General features: G+C 49.6%; 1 protein-coding gene across 1 annotated transcript in view; it reads left to right on the top strand.

Annotated features, from left to right (window-relative positions):
* GAS8 (growth arrest specific 8) overlaps window positions 1-16,366 on the top strand; it is a 28,344-nt gene extending 11,978 nt beyond the window's left edge. The window contains exons 6-11 of the mRNA XM_040409916.1: window positions 1,173-1,378; window positions 7,495-7,662; window positions 10,965-11,051; window positions 14,852-15,061; window positions 15,151-15,216; window positions 15,881-16,366. Coding sequence (XP_040265850.1) covers window positions 1,173-1,378; window positions 7,495-7,662; window positions 10,965-11,051; window positions 14,852-15,061; window positions 15,151-15,216; window positions 15,881-16,030 — 887 coding nt within the window. The 3' untranslated portion in view covers window positions 16,031-16,366. The remainder of the gene's footprint in view (window positions 1-1,172; window positions 1,379-7,494; window positions 7,663-10,964; window positions 11,052-14,851; window positions 15,062-15,150; window positions 15,217-15,880) is intronic.
* The last annotated feature ends 47 nt before the right edge of the window (window positions 16,367-16,413 follow it).

Here is a 16,413-nt window from a genome sequence, read left to right as displayed (position 1 = left end):
CATCAGACCCCCACTCAGACCTCAGATCAGACCCCCAATGTTAATAAGACCCCCACTCAGACCTCAGATCAGACCCCCAATGTTCATCAGACCCCCACTCAGACCTCAGATCAGACCCCCAATGTTAATAAGACCCCCACTCAGACCTCAGATCAGACCCCCAATGTTCATCAGACCCCCACTCAGACCTCAGATCAGACCCCCAATGTTAATAAGACCCCCACTCAGACCTCAGATCAGACCCCCAATGTTCATCAGACCCCCACTCAGACCTCAGATCAGACCCCCAATGTTCATCAGACCCCCACTCAGACCTCAGATCAGACCCCCAATGTTAATAAGACCCCCACTCAGACCTCAGATCAGACCCCCAATGTTCATCAGACCCCCACTCAGACCTCAGATCAGACCCCCAATGTTCATCAGACCCCCACTCAGACCTCAGATCAGACCCCCAATGTTCATCAGACCCCCACTCAGACCTCAGATCAGACCCCCAATGTTCATCAGACCCCCACTCAGACCTCAGATCAGACCCCCAATGTTAATAAGACCCCCACTCAGACCTCAGATCAGACCCCCAATGTTCATCAGACCCCCACTCAGACCTCAGATCAGACCCCCAATGTTCATCAGACCCCCACTCAGACCTCAGATCAGACCCCCAATGTTCATCAGACCCCCACTCAGACCTCAGATCAGACCCCCAATGTTAATAAGACCCCCACTCAGACCTCAGATCAGACCCCCAATGTTCATCAGACCCCCACTCAGACCTCAGATCAGACCCCCAATGTTAATAAGACCCCCACTCAGACCTCAGATCAGACCCCCAATGTTCATCAGACCCCCACTCAGACCTCAGATCAGACCCCCAATGTTAATAAGACCCCCACTCAGACCTCAGATCAGACCCCCAATGTTCATCAGACCAAACAAATCTCCTCGCCTCCCGTGTTCTGAACGCCGCCGCTCCAGCACTCTTCCTGCGACGCTGTGCTGTGTGACACATCAGGTCCTCCAGACTGAGAGACGCTCCTTGTAGCTGCTCTTTGTACTCTGGCTAACAGATGAGGGCCCTGAGGGGATACCCTATTTCACAAATTGAAAATGCGGTTTCTAAACCAGTAAAACACTTTTTAACTCTGTGACCTCTCTAATCCCACATGCAGAAATTGAAACCAAATATGACAAGAAGATGCGTGTGCTGCGAGATGAGCTAGAGCTCCGCAGAAAGACAGAAATTCACGAGGTTGAGGAGCGGAAGAACGGACAGATCAACACTCTGATGAAGAACCACGAGAAGGCCTTCAGTGACATCAAGAACTATTATAATGACATCACACTCAATAACCTGGCTCTTATCAACTCACTGAAGGTACGTAAAGCAAGGAATCCTCCAGCGGGAGACAGGAGACTGCCATTAATTCAGTAAAATGTCTCTACAGTATTTAGTAGAAACCTGGTCACTCTGCCGGGATGGTGACCTGGTAGAGGCAGACTTATGGCCTGGAAGGGACAGAAACCTGCTCGACACCACCGCTGCAGGATTCTAAGGCCATTTTTGGCAGCGTTTGACTTCTGCATGTTTAGTGTTTCACCGTACATAGCGTCTGCAGAATACTGAAATCCGTTAGCTCCGTCTCCATAATCTCTCTCTTCTCTTGAACGATCTTCTAAGTTGATTTATGGCCGTCCATCCGTTTAGAAGATCGTTCAGGAGAGGAGAGAAAGGGTCTGAGTTCTCTGACAGATTTCGGCTCTTGCTACGTACTGTAAAACATAAAAACTGCAGAAACCAAGTGCAATTTGGCTTCTGCAGCTTTTTAGCCAATAAGGCTGGGCTCATATCACGTTTTTCCCATCCGTTTAACATATACAAAAAAACGTATACGTTAAACGGATTCCTCAGACTGGTGCCATCCAGTAGCATCCATTCACTTTGTAAAAAATAAATAAAACTAATGAAGATTACTCTTACCGGCTATTGGATTAATCCTGAACCCATGACAGCACCACGAGAGAGGCTTCACCCCCATAGACAGGAAACCAGAAGTACAAAAAGGCAGAGGCTCTCTTCCCAAGGATGAGAGGAACTCTGCCCACCAGACCGCCGCCTTACAGATATCCTCAATAGAGACAGCCCAAGAGGTAGAAATGGCCCTTGTAGAATGGGCCCTAAGCCCTACCGGAGGAGACTTCCCTGAAGCTTAAAAAGCCAAAGATACTGGTGACGTAAACCATCTGGCCAGAGTATTCTTAGATGCGGTATGGCCCTTAGTCTTCCCCTGAAAGACAACAAACATGGAGGAGGATTTCCTCCAGTCTTTTTAGTTTTGGACAAATATTGCAGTAAGCATCTTCTAACGTCCAGGCAATGAAAGGACTCTTCCTCTTCTGTAGTTGAAGTCCCATAAAAAGTAGGAAGAACAATCTCCTGGGACCTGTGAAACCTAGAAGATACCTTAGGAAGGAATGCTGGGTCAGGACGGATGATAACCCTAGCCTCCAAGATGCTGGTATAGGGAGGATTAATAGAAGTACACTGAAGCTCACTAATCCTTCGGGCTGACGTAAGAGCTTGAATGATAAATGCCTAATAGAAATGTCTTCAATGGGCTCAAAGGGCGGTTTCGTTAAAGCCTTCAGAACTAAATTCAGATCCCAAGGAGCTACCCTGGGAGAAAATTTTAGAGAAGATCTGGAAATTGATCTAAAAAATCTAGAAACCCATGGATCGAAAGACACATTTTCGTTAAATAGGGCAGATATAGCAGAAACCTGTACCTTCAAAGTGCTAGGAGACAAATCCATTTGCAAACCTCTTTGGAGAAATTCTAAAATCTGGCAAACCGGAGCTTGGGAAGGGATGCATCTAAAATCTAGACCAGCAAAACGTAAAAACTTCTTCCATACTCTGGCATAGATAGAGACCGTAACTAGAGTGTTGACTAAATCAGAAGAAAACCCCCTATTGATCAGCAGGATCCTTTCAAATTCCATCCTGCCAGATGGAGGTTCCCTATCTGTGGGTGAAACACCGGACCCTGAGATAGAAGGTCGTGGACTTCTGGAAGGACCCAAGGGTCCGTCACAGACCTCCTCCTGAACCACGTCCTTCTGGGCCAAAATGGAGCTATTAGGATTATTCTCGCCTGATCTTCCTTTATCTTCTGCAGAACCCTGGGGATTAAGGGAAAAGGAGGAAAGGCATAAGCCTAAGGGAAGTCCCATCTGTGGAGAAAAGCATCCAGACTACAGGGGATCCCTCTGGCGACAGGGAAAAGAACTTCTCCATCTTTTTGTTCTGGCTTGAGGCAAAAAGATCTATCGAGGGGAGACCCCAACTGTTTGTAATCATCCTGAAAATCTCCTGGCTCAAACTCCACTCCCCCTGAGAAATCCACTGACGCCTGGATATTTTCTGTCCCCTTGATGTGAACCGCAGAAATGGATTTGCAGTTTTGTTCCTCTAAACGAAGAATCTCGCCCGCCATTAACATCAGACTCCCGCTTCTGGTACCCCCCCTCCCTCCCGGTCTGTTTAAATAAGAGACTACAGTCTTGCTGTCTGACAGTAACCAAAGAACTTCCAAGATTGCAAACTTCACCGCCATATTCGAGGAGGCTGACTTTAGGCTCCCCATCCATAAGCCCTGGACGGATTGATTCAGGATATGAGGCCCCCCAACCCCAGGGGCTTGCGTCTGTTAAGCATAGGAGATCCTCCTTCCTCCAAGGAATGAATTAGATTGTCCCTTATCAGCCACCATCTCAGATTTTCTAAAGTTTGTATGGAAATCACTATGTTCTTGTCTATGGGTTCTTTTCCCCCCTTTTCCAAGCTGTCAGTAGGTCCCACTGCAGGTCCCTGGAGTGTAACTGGGCCCATACAACAGCCAGAATACAAGACGTCAGACTTCCCAGAATTGACATACCTTTTCTCAGGGATATCTTTGGGTTCTTGGTTAAGTCTCGAATCCTTTCTTTTAAATTCCCAATCTTCTCCTCCGGCAGGAAGCACTTTTGAACTCTTGAATCCAGGAGTAAGCCCAGGAACCACTGACTCCGGGAAGGCTCTGCTCTGGATTTTTCCCTGTTCAGGATCCATCCCATCTTTTCTAGGGTCTGGGACTGCTCAGGATCCATCCCATCTTTTCTAGGGTCTGGGACACCACTTCTGCTGCTTTCTTGCAGGACTCTCTGGTTTCTGCTACTATCAAGAAATCGTCTAGATAGGGGATAAAGAGAATGTCCCTCTCTCTGATGTGAGCCCCCATCTCTGATATCGGCTTCGTGAACACCCTCGTGTATTGTATCTAGAATCCAAGAACTGCTTGAAGTCTGTTTCCATGCAGGTAGACAGTTTGCTAATCTTCCTCCTACATGGCATCTGGCGTCATTGTTGATCTGGCTTCTTCTTTTCTCCCAAGGAACGGTCAGATCTCCCTCTAGCAGCAAATGATTGAGCAGGACATGTTTTCTTTTTATCTGCAGCCTTCTCTAAAAGCTTGTCTAGTGCAGGACCGAAAAGATATTCTCCCCCGCATGAATGAGCGCATAATCGCTTCTTAGAAAGCAGATCTCCACTCCAGCCCTTCAGCCGCGCAGAGTTAGCCAATGCAGAAGATCTAGCTGCAGAAGCATCCGCTAAGAAGTGCTTAATCTAATCCCCTAACTCAGAAAGCCAGACAATTAAAGAATGGACTGTACAGGTGGACGCAGCCGAGGGTCTAAAGGTAGAAGTGGAGGCTTCCCAGGCACCCTTCAAAAAACCATCCCTAAGAGAACCCATGTCTTCAAAGGGAAGACACGATCTCTTAGTTACCTTAGAAATGGCTACATCAGTTTTGGGTGCTTTATTCCAGGAAGCACAGTCGTCTTCTGAAAAGCGGTATTTTCTTTTAATATATATTTTTTTTACCGGAAAAAGGGGTCTTCCTATTTCCTTTTCATCTTTCCCTGAAGAATAAGATGAGGCCTTCGAATAAGGGTTCTCAAGGGAAAGAAGATCCAGTTTCTGTTCTGAGTCAGAAGAACGTAAAATAACGGTTGAACCCTTTTAGACCTGTTTTCTTTTTGCCACTTTTTTTGCGGCCATAGAAGAACTAACATCAGACCTCACCAAGGACGGTGACTCTTCGGCTACAGTTCTGTCAATGCAGCCCTGACTTGGCTTCTTTGAATACTCAGAAGACACAGGGGATCTGCATATAGCGCACTCCTTATTTTTCCTCTTGGCCAAAGCCCTGTAACATATATATATCATTAGTATAGAATATATGGTGGCCAGTGGTCGCTCACCTTCCTTAGTAGGTCCCAGCGCTGGAGTGGCAGGAGGATCATCAGGAGTATCTTTTCTTTCTTCCTCCATCATGGGGTTTTCTTCAGGGAACCCACCAGGAGACACTCACCTGCGGTTTGTATTCCTGCTAGACCTGCCGGCAGCTCACTTCCGGGCTGCGCGCATTGTATGCGCCTCCCATGACGCCATCAATGATCACGCCGTTCTTTATGCGTTCCACACTCTACGTACTTCACTTCCTGTTATGCCGCTTCGGCTTCCGGAAGTGTCTGCTCCTCCCCTGGGCAAAAAAAGAATTTCCTATAGTGCGCACCAACGCCACCAAGCAAGCTGCCGAATGCCGCCCACATGGAAGTCGCAGGTAAGGAAGGCACCCAAGGGAGAAGCTCTACCATACTCCAGGCTTCCCTCCAAAGACAGGAAACCATACTGATGCGGGAGGAGAGCCTCCGCCGTGTTGTACTTCAGGTTTCCTGTCTATGGGGGCGAAGCCTCTCTCGTGGTGCTGTCGTGGGTGAGGGGAAAAAATAAATAAAATATATATATTGTGTCAAACTGAGGCATAAAACGTGACGTGAACCCGCCCTAATAATGCATTTAGGTAGAAAAAATGCCGCCAGTGGTGTCCATAGCTTTTAACGGACTAGTGCTGATATTTTGGATTTGCATTCGGATGTCCTCAGAGGTTCACCTTAAAGCAGTATCAACACAGACGTGCGGCTTCCATCAGCTGAACCTTGGGATACACGTGGGCTAGCGATGTGTCCGCTACGCAGCTGATGAGAGGAGCAGACGATAAATCCCACTACTCTGACCATACACATTAGATGTACAGTATATGGCCTCATGCACACAACAGTTGTTTTTTGCGTCTGCAAATTGTGCGTCCGCCCAAAAAAACTGATGCGGCATCTGTTTTTTTTTAAGGATCCGTTTTTTTCCAAAGATCCTTTGTAATAAATGACTATCCTTGTCCGCAAATGTGAAAAAAGTAGGACATGCACTATTTTTTTTTTTTTTGCTAAAGGGAAACGCGGACAACGGACGCGGAACACAAACGGATGAACTATCAGCATATTTTTGCTGACCCATTGAAATGAATGGGTCCCCATCCTATCCGAAAAAACAACTGTCATGTGCATGAGGCCTATATCTAATGCAGGGATGGCCAACCTGCAGCTCTCCAGCTGTTGTAAGAGTACAACTCCCAACATGCCCTGCTGAAGGCTGATAGCTGTAGGCAGTGTGGGCATGCTGGGAGTTGTAGTTTTGCAACAGTCGGAGAGCCGCAGGTTGGCCATCCCTAATCTAATGTATATGGGGGTCTCCCAGTTCTCCACCCCCAATAGCACATGGCTGTTGAATTTCAATTCGCCCAGCCCTTTTCTTCTCGGGGAGGTAAGCCATGGCCAAAGGAGTCTGGCAGCGGCTTTATCGCCTCTCAGAACACATGCATGCTCAGCCGAACAAAGCCTGAATGTGCACCAGGGTGGGTCGCAAGAGATCCAGCACTTGGCCGACAAATATCTCATGTATAGCCAAGTTAAGGCTTCATTCACACGTACGCAATTCTGTTCCGCATTTTTTGGAACGGAATTGCGGACCCATTCATTTCTATGGGGCCGACACGATGTGCTGCCTGGACCTAGAAATGCGGATCCGCACTTCCGGGTCCGCAATTCCGTTCCCGAAAAAAATAGAACATGTCCTATTCTTGTCCGCAATTGCGGACAAGATTAGGCATTTTCTATTATAGTGCCGGCGATATGCGGTCTGCAAAATGCGGAACTCGCATTGCCGGTGTCCGTGTTTTGCGGATCCGTGGCACCGCAAAACACATACGGATGTGTGAATGGACCCTAAGAGGTGTCTGCTGGCTCCTTATCCAGATCTCACACAGGCAGGTTTACGGCGGAGATACCTGTAGACTGGTCAGTCCTCTAAGGCTGTGTTCACATGTGCATCAGATGCTCTAGTTCGAGTCCATCTCAGATTCGTGCGCACTGTGTCTGACTGAAACGCGACGGACCCGTCACAGTCAGTGGTGTCCATCAGATGCCATTTGTCTCAGGTGTGAACACAGCCTTAACCCGATTTTTACATTCGTAGTCATTTCTGGCTGATATTTAGCATTGTAATGAACTGATGAGACTCCATTGTAACAGCCCTTTATATGACCCACATTACAGGAGCAGATGGAGGAGATGCGGAAAAAGGAAGACCGGTTGGAGAAAGAGATGGCGGACCTCCAGCTACAAAACCGTCGTCTCACGGAGCCCCTGCAGAAGGCTCGAGAAGAGGTGGCTGAACTCCAGAGACAGCTAGCCAATTATGAAAAGGACAAGAAGTCTCTGGCAGTAAGTCTCCTCCTGTGTGTAAGGCCGCGGGACTGTGCGGCGGTCATGGTTTTCTCACTAGGAAGACATCATTTCACGCCGGAATCCCTCAGCTCTTATGTCCATATCCTCATTGTGATTGGCTCAATAGGGCGTCTGCCTTGAAGGAGATCTCGCTGTTACCACGTGCTGAGCGCTGGCCATCTATCTGCTCCCTAGGACGTCGGCGTCTAATGGAGTTTTCTATGTTACATTCATTCTTTTGGGCCGCAGCAGAGCGGGGTTAATTCCCAGGATGAGGTGGCTGTTTATACGTGCATTTTGGTGGGATGCAATTTTGGCAGCATTTTTCACACTAGCGTTTTTATATTACGGTATTGAGATTCGTCAATACCGTTTTGTCCCCATTCATTGTCAATAGGGACAGAACGGAACGCTCCAAAATGCATTCTGTTCCGTTTAGTTGCGTTCTCATACCAGAGAGTATTTTTCCGTCCTGGGATGCGGAGCGAGACGGATCCGGCATGACCCCCAATGCAAGTCAATGGGGACGGATCCGTTTTCTCTGACACAATAGAAAACTGATCCGTCCTCGATTGACTTTCAATGTAGTTCATGACGGATCCGTCTTGGCTATGTTAAAGATAATACAACCGGATCCGTTCGTAACGGATGCAGACGGTTGTATTATCAGTAACGGAAGCGTTTTTGCTGAACCCTGCCGGATCCAGTAAAAACACTAGTGTGAAAGTAGCCTAAGACGCACACTTTTTCTCCCCCAAAAGTGAGGGATAAATGGCAGTGCGTCTTCTAGTCCGAATGCTAATGACCTGTTCCATCATGGAAGCAGTTATTATTATGCAGGAGGCGCGGGGAGCGGTGAAGGAAGTGCTGTGCGGCTGTACTCGTCCTCCCTGGTCTTCTTCTGGGCCCTGCTCTGCATACAGCGTCGGGATGTAAGCGCGCACTATGACCTGATGCTGTGCGATGTCAGTTCACATAGTGCTGCGCGGTCCGGAAGAAGACCAGGGAGCAGTGAGTCCTGGATCTGCAGAGTTGCAGTGCCATCCGAGGCAAGGGGGTCTTATCAGAGGCTGATGGAGGCTGGGGGGTCTGATCTGAGGCTGATGGAGGCTGGGGGTCTGATCTGAGGCTGATGGAGGTTGGGGGCCTGATCTGAGGCTGGGGGGCTCTTATCGGAGGCTAATGGAGGTTGGGGGGCTCTTATCGGAGGCTAATGGAGGTTGGGGGGCTCTGATCGGAGGCTAATGGAGGTTGGGGGGCTCTGATCGGAGGCTGATGGAGGTTTGCCAGGTCTGATCTGAGGCTGATGGAGGTTTGCAGGCTCTGATCTGAGGCTGGTTGAACTTTGGGGTCTGATCTGCAGCTGATGGAGACTGGGGGGCTCTGATCTGATGCTAATGGAGGTTGGGGGCTCTGATCGGAGGCTAATGGAGGTTGGGGGCTCTAATCGGAGGCTAATGGAGGTTGGGGGGCTCTGATCGGAGGCTGATGGAGGTTTGCCAGGTCTGATCTGAGGCTGATGGAGGTTTGCCAGGTCTGATCTGAGGCTGATGGAGGTTTGCAGGCTCTGATCTGAGGCTGGTGGAACTTGTGGGTCTGATCTGAGGCTGGGGGGGGAGGTCTGATCTGAGGCTGATGGAGCTTAGGGGTCTGATCTGAGATCTGATTTTGGGGTCTAATGAGGATTCGGAGTCTGATCTGAGGTCTGATTAAAAAAAAAAAATTCCTCTTATTTTCCTCCTCCTAAATCCTGGGTGCATCTTATAGTCTGAAGAATACGCTACTTCTCATCCCATTGTAGTCCATAGCAGTTCATGGTACAGCAGTGCAGATTAAACAGGCGGCAGGTAGTTCCCCAGGGCTGGATTTAAGGGGTGGCAAACTGGGCAACTGTTCAGGGGGGAACCCCAGGAGCAAGCTAAAGCCACACATATTAAGCAGGGGTATAGGGCGGTATTATTTGGGAACTGAATTGCTGGATTATGTGGGCTTTGTGAAGGTTTTATGAAAAAATTATTTGGATGCTGCATATTAATGTTCGTCATAAGATATTATGTGGGTGGTATATGGAAGTATTTTCTACATAGTACTATATGGCGATATTATGTGGGCGGAAATTATGAGAAAACCCTAAATATGGCAAGTGGCGGAGCTCTTTGCTGGGTGCTTAAGATCTCGTTTTTATAAATCAACCCTAAGTCTCTGTTCACACAACGTGTCCTGCTGACATAATTTTGATTGGTGGGGGTCTGGGTGCTGAGACCCCACAGATGGGAGAATCACTCAAGCATGTGCTGATAAAACCTCTATGAGCCTGTGGTCAGCTAGCTCCTTCCTCACTATAGCAATTGGTGGGGGTCCTGGCACCCGGACCCCCACTGATTAAAACGCTTGATGTGTCACTATGACAGGTAACAGCGGTCACGCTCTAATCATTGTCTATCCCGCGCTCGTCACTCTCACATCTCGGCCATGTACTGTGAGCGCTCGTCACTCTCACATCTCGGCCATGTACTGTGAGCGCTCGTCACTCTCACATCTCGGCCATGTACTGTGAGCGCTCGTCACTCTCACATCTCGGCCATGTACTGTGAGCGCTCGTCACTCTCACATCTCGGCCATGTACTGTGAGCGCTCGTCACTCTCACATCTCGGCCATGTACTGTGAGCGCTCGTCACTCTCACATCTCGGCCATGTACTGTGAGCGCTCGTCACTCTCACATCTCGGCCATGTACTGTGAGCGCTCGTCACTCTCACATCTCTGCCATGTACTGTGAGCGCTCGTCACTCTCGCATCTCTGCCATGTACTGTGAGCGCTCGTCACTCTCGCATCTCTGCCATGTACTGTGAGCGCTCGTCACTCTCACATCTCTGCCATGTACTGAGCGCTCGTCACTCTCACATCTCTGCCATGTACTGTGAGCGCTCGTCACTCTCACATCTCGGCCATGTACTGTGAGCGCTCGTCACTCTCACATCTCGGCCATGTACTGTGAGCGCTCGTCACTCTCACATCTCGGCCATGTACTGTGAGCGCTCGTCACTCTCACATCTCTGCCATGTACTGTGAGCGCTCGTCACTCTCACATCTCTGCCATGTACTGTGAGCGCTCGTCACTCTCACATCTCGGCCATGTACTGTGAGCGCTCGTCACTCTCACATCTCTGCCATGTACTGTGAGCGCTCGTCACTCTCACATCTCTGCCATGTACTGTGAGCGCTCGTCACTCTCACATCTCTGCCATGTACTGTGAGCGCTCATGAATGAATGATTACAATAATTGTCTTCCTGCAGAGCACAAAATCCCGTCTGAAGTCGACCGAGAAGGAGCTAAACGAGCTGAAATGGGAGCATGAAGTCTTAGTGCAGAGGTTTGAAAAGGTGAGTACTGGAAGAGCGCAAGCTCCTGAGCCAAGGACTGCTATTTGTAATTCTGCCATCACTGTGGAGTAACAGAGGCAGGGCCGGTGCAAGGATTTTTGCTGCCCTAGGCAAGATAAAAATTTTACCCCCCCCCCTCCCTTGTCACTCTCATTGCAGCCCCTCCCTTGTCACTCATTGCAGCCCCCCCCTTGTCACTCTCATTCCAGCCCCCCCTCCTTGTCACTCTCATTGCAGCCCCCCCTCCTTGTCACTCTCATTGCAGCCCCCCCTCCTTGTCACTCTCATTGCAGCCCCCCTCCCTTGTCACTCTCATTCCAGCCCCCCCCCTTGTCACTCTCATTCCAGCCCCCCCCCCTTGTCACTCTCATTCCAGCCCCCCCCTTGTCACTCTCATTCCAGCCCCCCCTCCTTGTCACTCTCATTCCAGCCCCCCCTCCCTTGTCACTCTCATTCCAGCCCCCCCCCCTTGTCACTCTCATTCCAGCCCCCCCCCCTTGTCACTCTCATTGCAGCCCCCCCTTGTCACTCTCATTGCAGCCCCCCCTTGTCACTCTCATTGCAGCCCCCCCCCTTGTCACTCTCATTGCAGCCCCCCCCCCTTGTCACTCTCATTGCAGCCCCCCCCTTGTCACTCTCATTGAAGTCCCCCCTCCCTTGTCACTCTCATTTTACCCTCCCCTCCCTTGTCACTCTCATTTTACCCTCCCCTCCCTTGTCACTCTCATTTTACCCTCCCCTCCCTTGTCACTCTCATTTTACCCCCCCTTCCCTTGTCACTCTCATTTTACCCCCCCCTTCCCTTGTCACTCTCATTTTACCCCCCCCTTCCCTTGTCACTCTCATTTTACCCCCCCTTCCCTTGTCACTCTCATTGCAGCCCGCCCCTCCCTTGTCACTCTCATTGCAGCCCCCCCTTGTCACTCTCATTGCAGCCCCCCTCCTTGTCACTCTCATTGCAGCCCCCCCTCCTTGTCACTCTCATTGCAGCCCCCCCCTTGTCACTCTCATTGCAGCCCCCCCTTGTCACTCTCATTGCAGCCCCCCTCCTTGTCACTCTCATTGCAGCCCCCCTCCTTGTCACTCTCATTGCAGCCCCCCTCCTTGTCACTCTCATTGCAGCCCCCCTCCTTGTCACTCTCATTGCAGCCCCCCTCCTTGTCACTCTCATTGCAGCCCCCCCTCCTTGTCACTCTCATTGCAGCCCCCCCCTTGTCACTCTCATTGCAGCCCCCCCCTTGTCACTCTCATTGCAGCCCCCCCCTTGTCACTCTCATTGCAGCCCCCCCCTTGTCACTCTCATTGCAGCCCCCCTCCTTGTCACTCTCATTGCAGCCCCCCTCCTTGTCACTCTCATTGCAGCCCCCCTCCTTGTCACTCTCATTGCAGCCCCCCTCCTTGTCACTCTCATTGCAGCCCCCCTCCTTGTCACTCTCATTGCAGCCCCCCCTTGTCACTCTCATTGCAGCCCCCCCTCCCTTGTCACTCTCATTGCAGCCCCCCCTTGTCACTCTCATTGCAGCCCCCCCTTGTCACTCTCATTGCAGCCCCCCCTCCCTTGTCACTCTCATTGCAGCCCCCCCCTTGTCACTCTCATTGCAGCCCCCCCCCTCGTCACTCTCATTGCAGCCCCCCCCCTCGTCACTCTCATTGCAGCCCCCCCCCTTGTCACTCTCATTGCAGCCCCCCCTTGTCACTCTCATTGCAGCCCCCCCTTGTCACTCTCATTGCAGCCCCCCCTTGTCACTCTCATTGCAGCCCCCCCCCTTGTCACTCTCATTGAAGCCCCCCCCCCTTGTCACTCTCATTGAAGGCCCCCCCCTTGTCACTCTCATTGAAGCCCCCCCCCCTTGTCACTCTCATTGAAGCCCCCCCCTTGTCACTCTCATTGAAGCCCCCCCCCCTTGTCACTCTCATTGAAGTCCCCCCCTTGTCACTCTCATTGAAGTCCCCCCCTCCCCCCTTGTCACTCTCATTGTCACACCCTATATATTCACTGCTATATATTGTTTTATACGTAACTCTGACGACCCTTTTAACTGCTCCAATAAAAAGAAGCATTAAAGTCGTGGCGATTGCGGCTGTGGAGTCCTGGCTATTAGTATATCGATCCTTCCGGCGAGGTGAGGACGTGCGTCACGTCATAAATTCTCATAAATTCTTATCCATGTTGCTGCAGATTATTTTTTTTTTATATATATCATTTCTTAGTTTACCCTCAATTTTTATGTTGTTTTTATGAGACATTTAGGGCTTTCTTATTACTTAACATTGAAGTTGATAAAGTGGGATTTTTTTGGCCTTATAGAGAAATATGTCAGAAAAAGGCAAATTTTTTCATTTTTCATCACTTTTAACCCCAAAATGAATCCTGTGATTGTCGCTCACTATAGCACTGAGAACAGAGGCCCCATATTAGTTTTAATTTCAAAGACTCTATAATAATTTCTGTGCATCTCCTCCCCTGACTACAGCCGAAAATCATCCAGGTACGGAGATGTAGAAGCTGTTGTATGAACATGCGCCGTCCGTGGCGTACTTTGGGGACTGAAAATCGCACGGGCACCATCCATGTGGCCTGCAGTGATGGATGCAGCAACTTGAATGGGTCCGCAATCCATTTGCGATGCAGAGGCACAGACCGAAATGCCATGGAAGCGCTCCGTATCTTCCAGATTGAGTGAATGGGTCCACATCCGTGATACAGTGCGCACACGGCCTGTGCCGTATATTGGGGTCCCGCTGTTTGCAGGCTGCTCTACAGGCTCAGGCAGCACATGTTCATCTGCAAGAGCCCTTTAGGGTAAGGATCCATTCACATATCCGAATAATGGGTCTGCATTTATTCTGCAATTTTGCGGAACGGGTGTGGACCCATTCATTTCAATGGGGCCGCAAAAGATGCGGACTGCACACTGTGAGGTGTCCTGATCCGTAGTTCCGTTCCGCGACCCCGCAAAAATGATAGAACATGTCCTATTCTTGTCCGCAATCATGGACAAGAATAGGCATTTCTATCATAGGGCGTCCATGTGCGGTCCGCAAAATGTGGAACACACGTGGCCAGTGTCCGTGTTTTGTGGATCCGCAACAGTTGCGGATGTGTGAATGGACCCTATGGTACATTCTGCATGACAAGAACGTCATGTATGAACGCAAAGCGCCTTCATGTTACATAGGATATTTATTATACATGTGGTTTCTGAAAAGCTATGCTTTTTTTAGTTTTGTTTTTTTGTCATATTTTGTGCATTTTACTATATTTATCTATTAATAGTGGTCCGGCGGCCCCCGTCAGACCTGATTGATTCATGTCCTGACAGCTGAAGACTGCTGTGACGGAGACGTTCCTGCGGCATGGGGCTGGGTGCCATCTTTGGGACCTGACTAGTTCATTTGTGCATTCCATAAACGCTGCACATTGCTGCAGCATGCTAGGGGTTGTAGTTTCAGAAAGCAGTTAACAACACACATAATCCACGTGGACATTAAAAATGCTACTTCAGTGTGGCATAAACTGGTATTGAGAGCTCCTCGGAGAATCCCGGCAACTAGGTCTGCTGGGTAATGGAGGTTAACGTTGAGCAGGGATCAGCAACCGTCGGAAACTACAACTCCCAGCAGGCAAACATGCTTGGCTGTTATTACCCTCATAGAAGTGAATGGAGCATTCTGGGAGTTGTAGTTTCTGAAATCAGCTGATCCCTGATGTAGAGCATCTCATTGTCGATGGAGGGTGCGGTTTACGAGCATTAGAACTTACCTGGTTTTTAGTACCTTGTGCGCTCCTTCCTCCGTAGATCCAGAGCGAGCGAGATGAACTGTACGGCAAATTCACGGCGGCAATTCAGGAAGTTCAGCAGAAGAACGGATTCAAAAACTTGCTACTGGAAAGGAAGCTACAAGCCCTGGGAGACACTCTGGAGAAGAAGGAAGCGCAGCTCAACGAGGTGTTGGCCGCATCGAACCTGGATCCCGTCTCTCTGAGCGCGGTTACTCGCAAGCTGGAGGTACGAGACGCTTGACCCGTGTAGAACAGACCTTTCATGTGGCGTTTCTTATGTACGAGGGAACAATCCTTTTCTCTTGTTCCACACAGGACGTCTTAGACACGAAGAATAACGCCATTAAGGACCTGCAGTATGAACTGGCCAGAGTGTGCAAGGTGAGGACTCATAGCAGTGGGAGTACTGCTTTCTAGTGAGCCCAATGGCATCCACTAGCTCGGATTTGGTGGTTCATCATAAGGGTTAGGGTGCATTCACACGACCGTATAAATGGATCGCATCCGTTCCGCGATTTTGCAGAACGGGTGCAGACCCATTCATTTCAAAGGGGCTGCAAAAGATGCGGACAGCACGCAGTGTGCTGCCCGAATCTGTAGTTCCGTTCCGCAGCCCTGCAAAAAAATATAGAGCACGTCCTATTCCTGTCTGCAGCCACGGACAAGAATAGGCATTCTCTATATTATTGCTATATTGATGACCTATCAGGAGATGTCATCAGTATCAGTTTTTTCCCGGTATTGAGACCCTATGACTGATCTCAATATCGAAAAATATTAACGCTAGTGTGAAAGTAGCCTTTGACAGGTCCTAGAAGTATGGTAAGTAGGGGCCGACCCGCGGGAGCAACAGGGGGCATCATGTTCCTGCCTGGAGAATTGGCCCTGTGAGTGCAGCCAACGCTACTGGGGGAATGGTGGAAATCAGGGCGTGGGATTTTCATATGATGTAATTAGTCCGTCCCTATAAATATGATATCCGTACATCGATTTCTAAAATGTCGCTTCCAATTCTCTGAACACTTTTATTTCTTCCCACGTTCAGGCGCACAATGACCTGCTCCGGACATACGAAGCTAAGATGAGGGCATTCGGAATCCCTGTAGAAGAGCTGGGGTTTAAACCTCTGGAGAGCCTGGTACCTGGGCAGAGCTTTGGGCAAGGACCAGCGGGCTTGGTAGCAGCCAGCACTTAAAGCTGTACGGCAGGAAGAGCGAGGAGGCATCCGACCCGCGCCGTCCTTACCGATAAACATTTGCACATGGAGGCTGCAGAGAGTATTTATTTTTTGAACCAAACCTCTAATTTCTAACATTTTAAAGACTTAATATTATATAAACTATGACCAAAAAAAAATCAACGCTGTGTCTTTATTTCTGCAAGGTGACCTCAGCGATGTCCTTGGGTCGAGGCTACTTGCATTAAATGACGCACTTGGTGACCATAAACCTTGAATAAATGTCGGCTGAACCCATCCTTTTCAGCAGGACCGACCCACCATCCTAGGTGTATAATAGGGTCTTCACTTACCCCCAATGGCAGATGCGGGGGGGAAAGGATCAAGCATGTTGGATTTCA

Source organism: Bufo bufo, chromosome 10, assembly GCF_905171765.1.
Source record: "Bufo bufo chromosome 10, aBufBuf1.1, whole genome shotgun sequence".
Classification (NCBI taxonomy): Eukaryota; Metazoa; Chordata; class Amphibia; order Anura; family Bufonidae; genus Bufo; species Bufo bufo.
The sequence above is the reverse complement of the archived record's forward strand: the minus strand, read 5'-3'. Positions and strand labels throughout refer to the sequence as shown.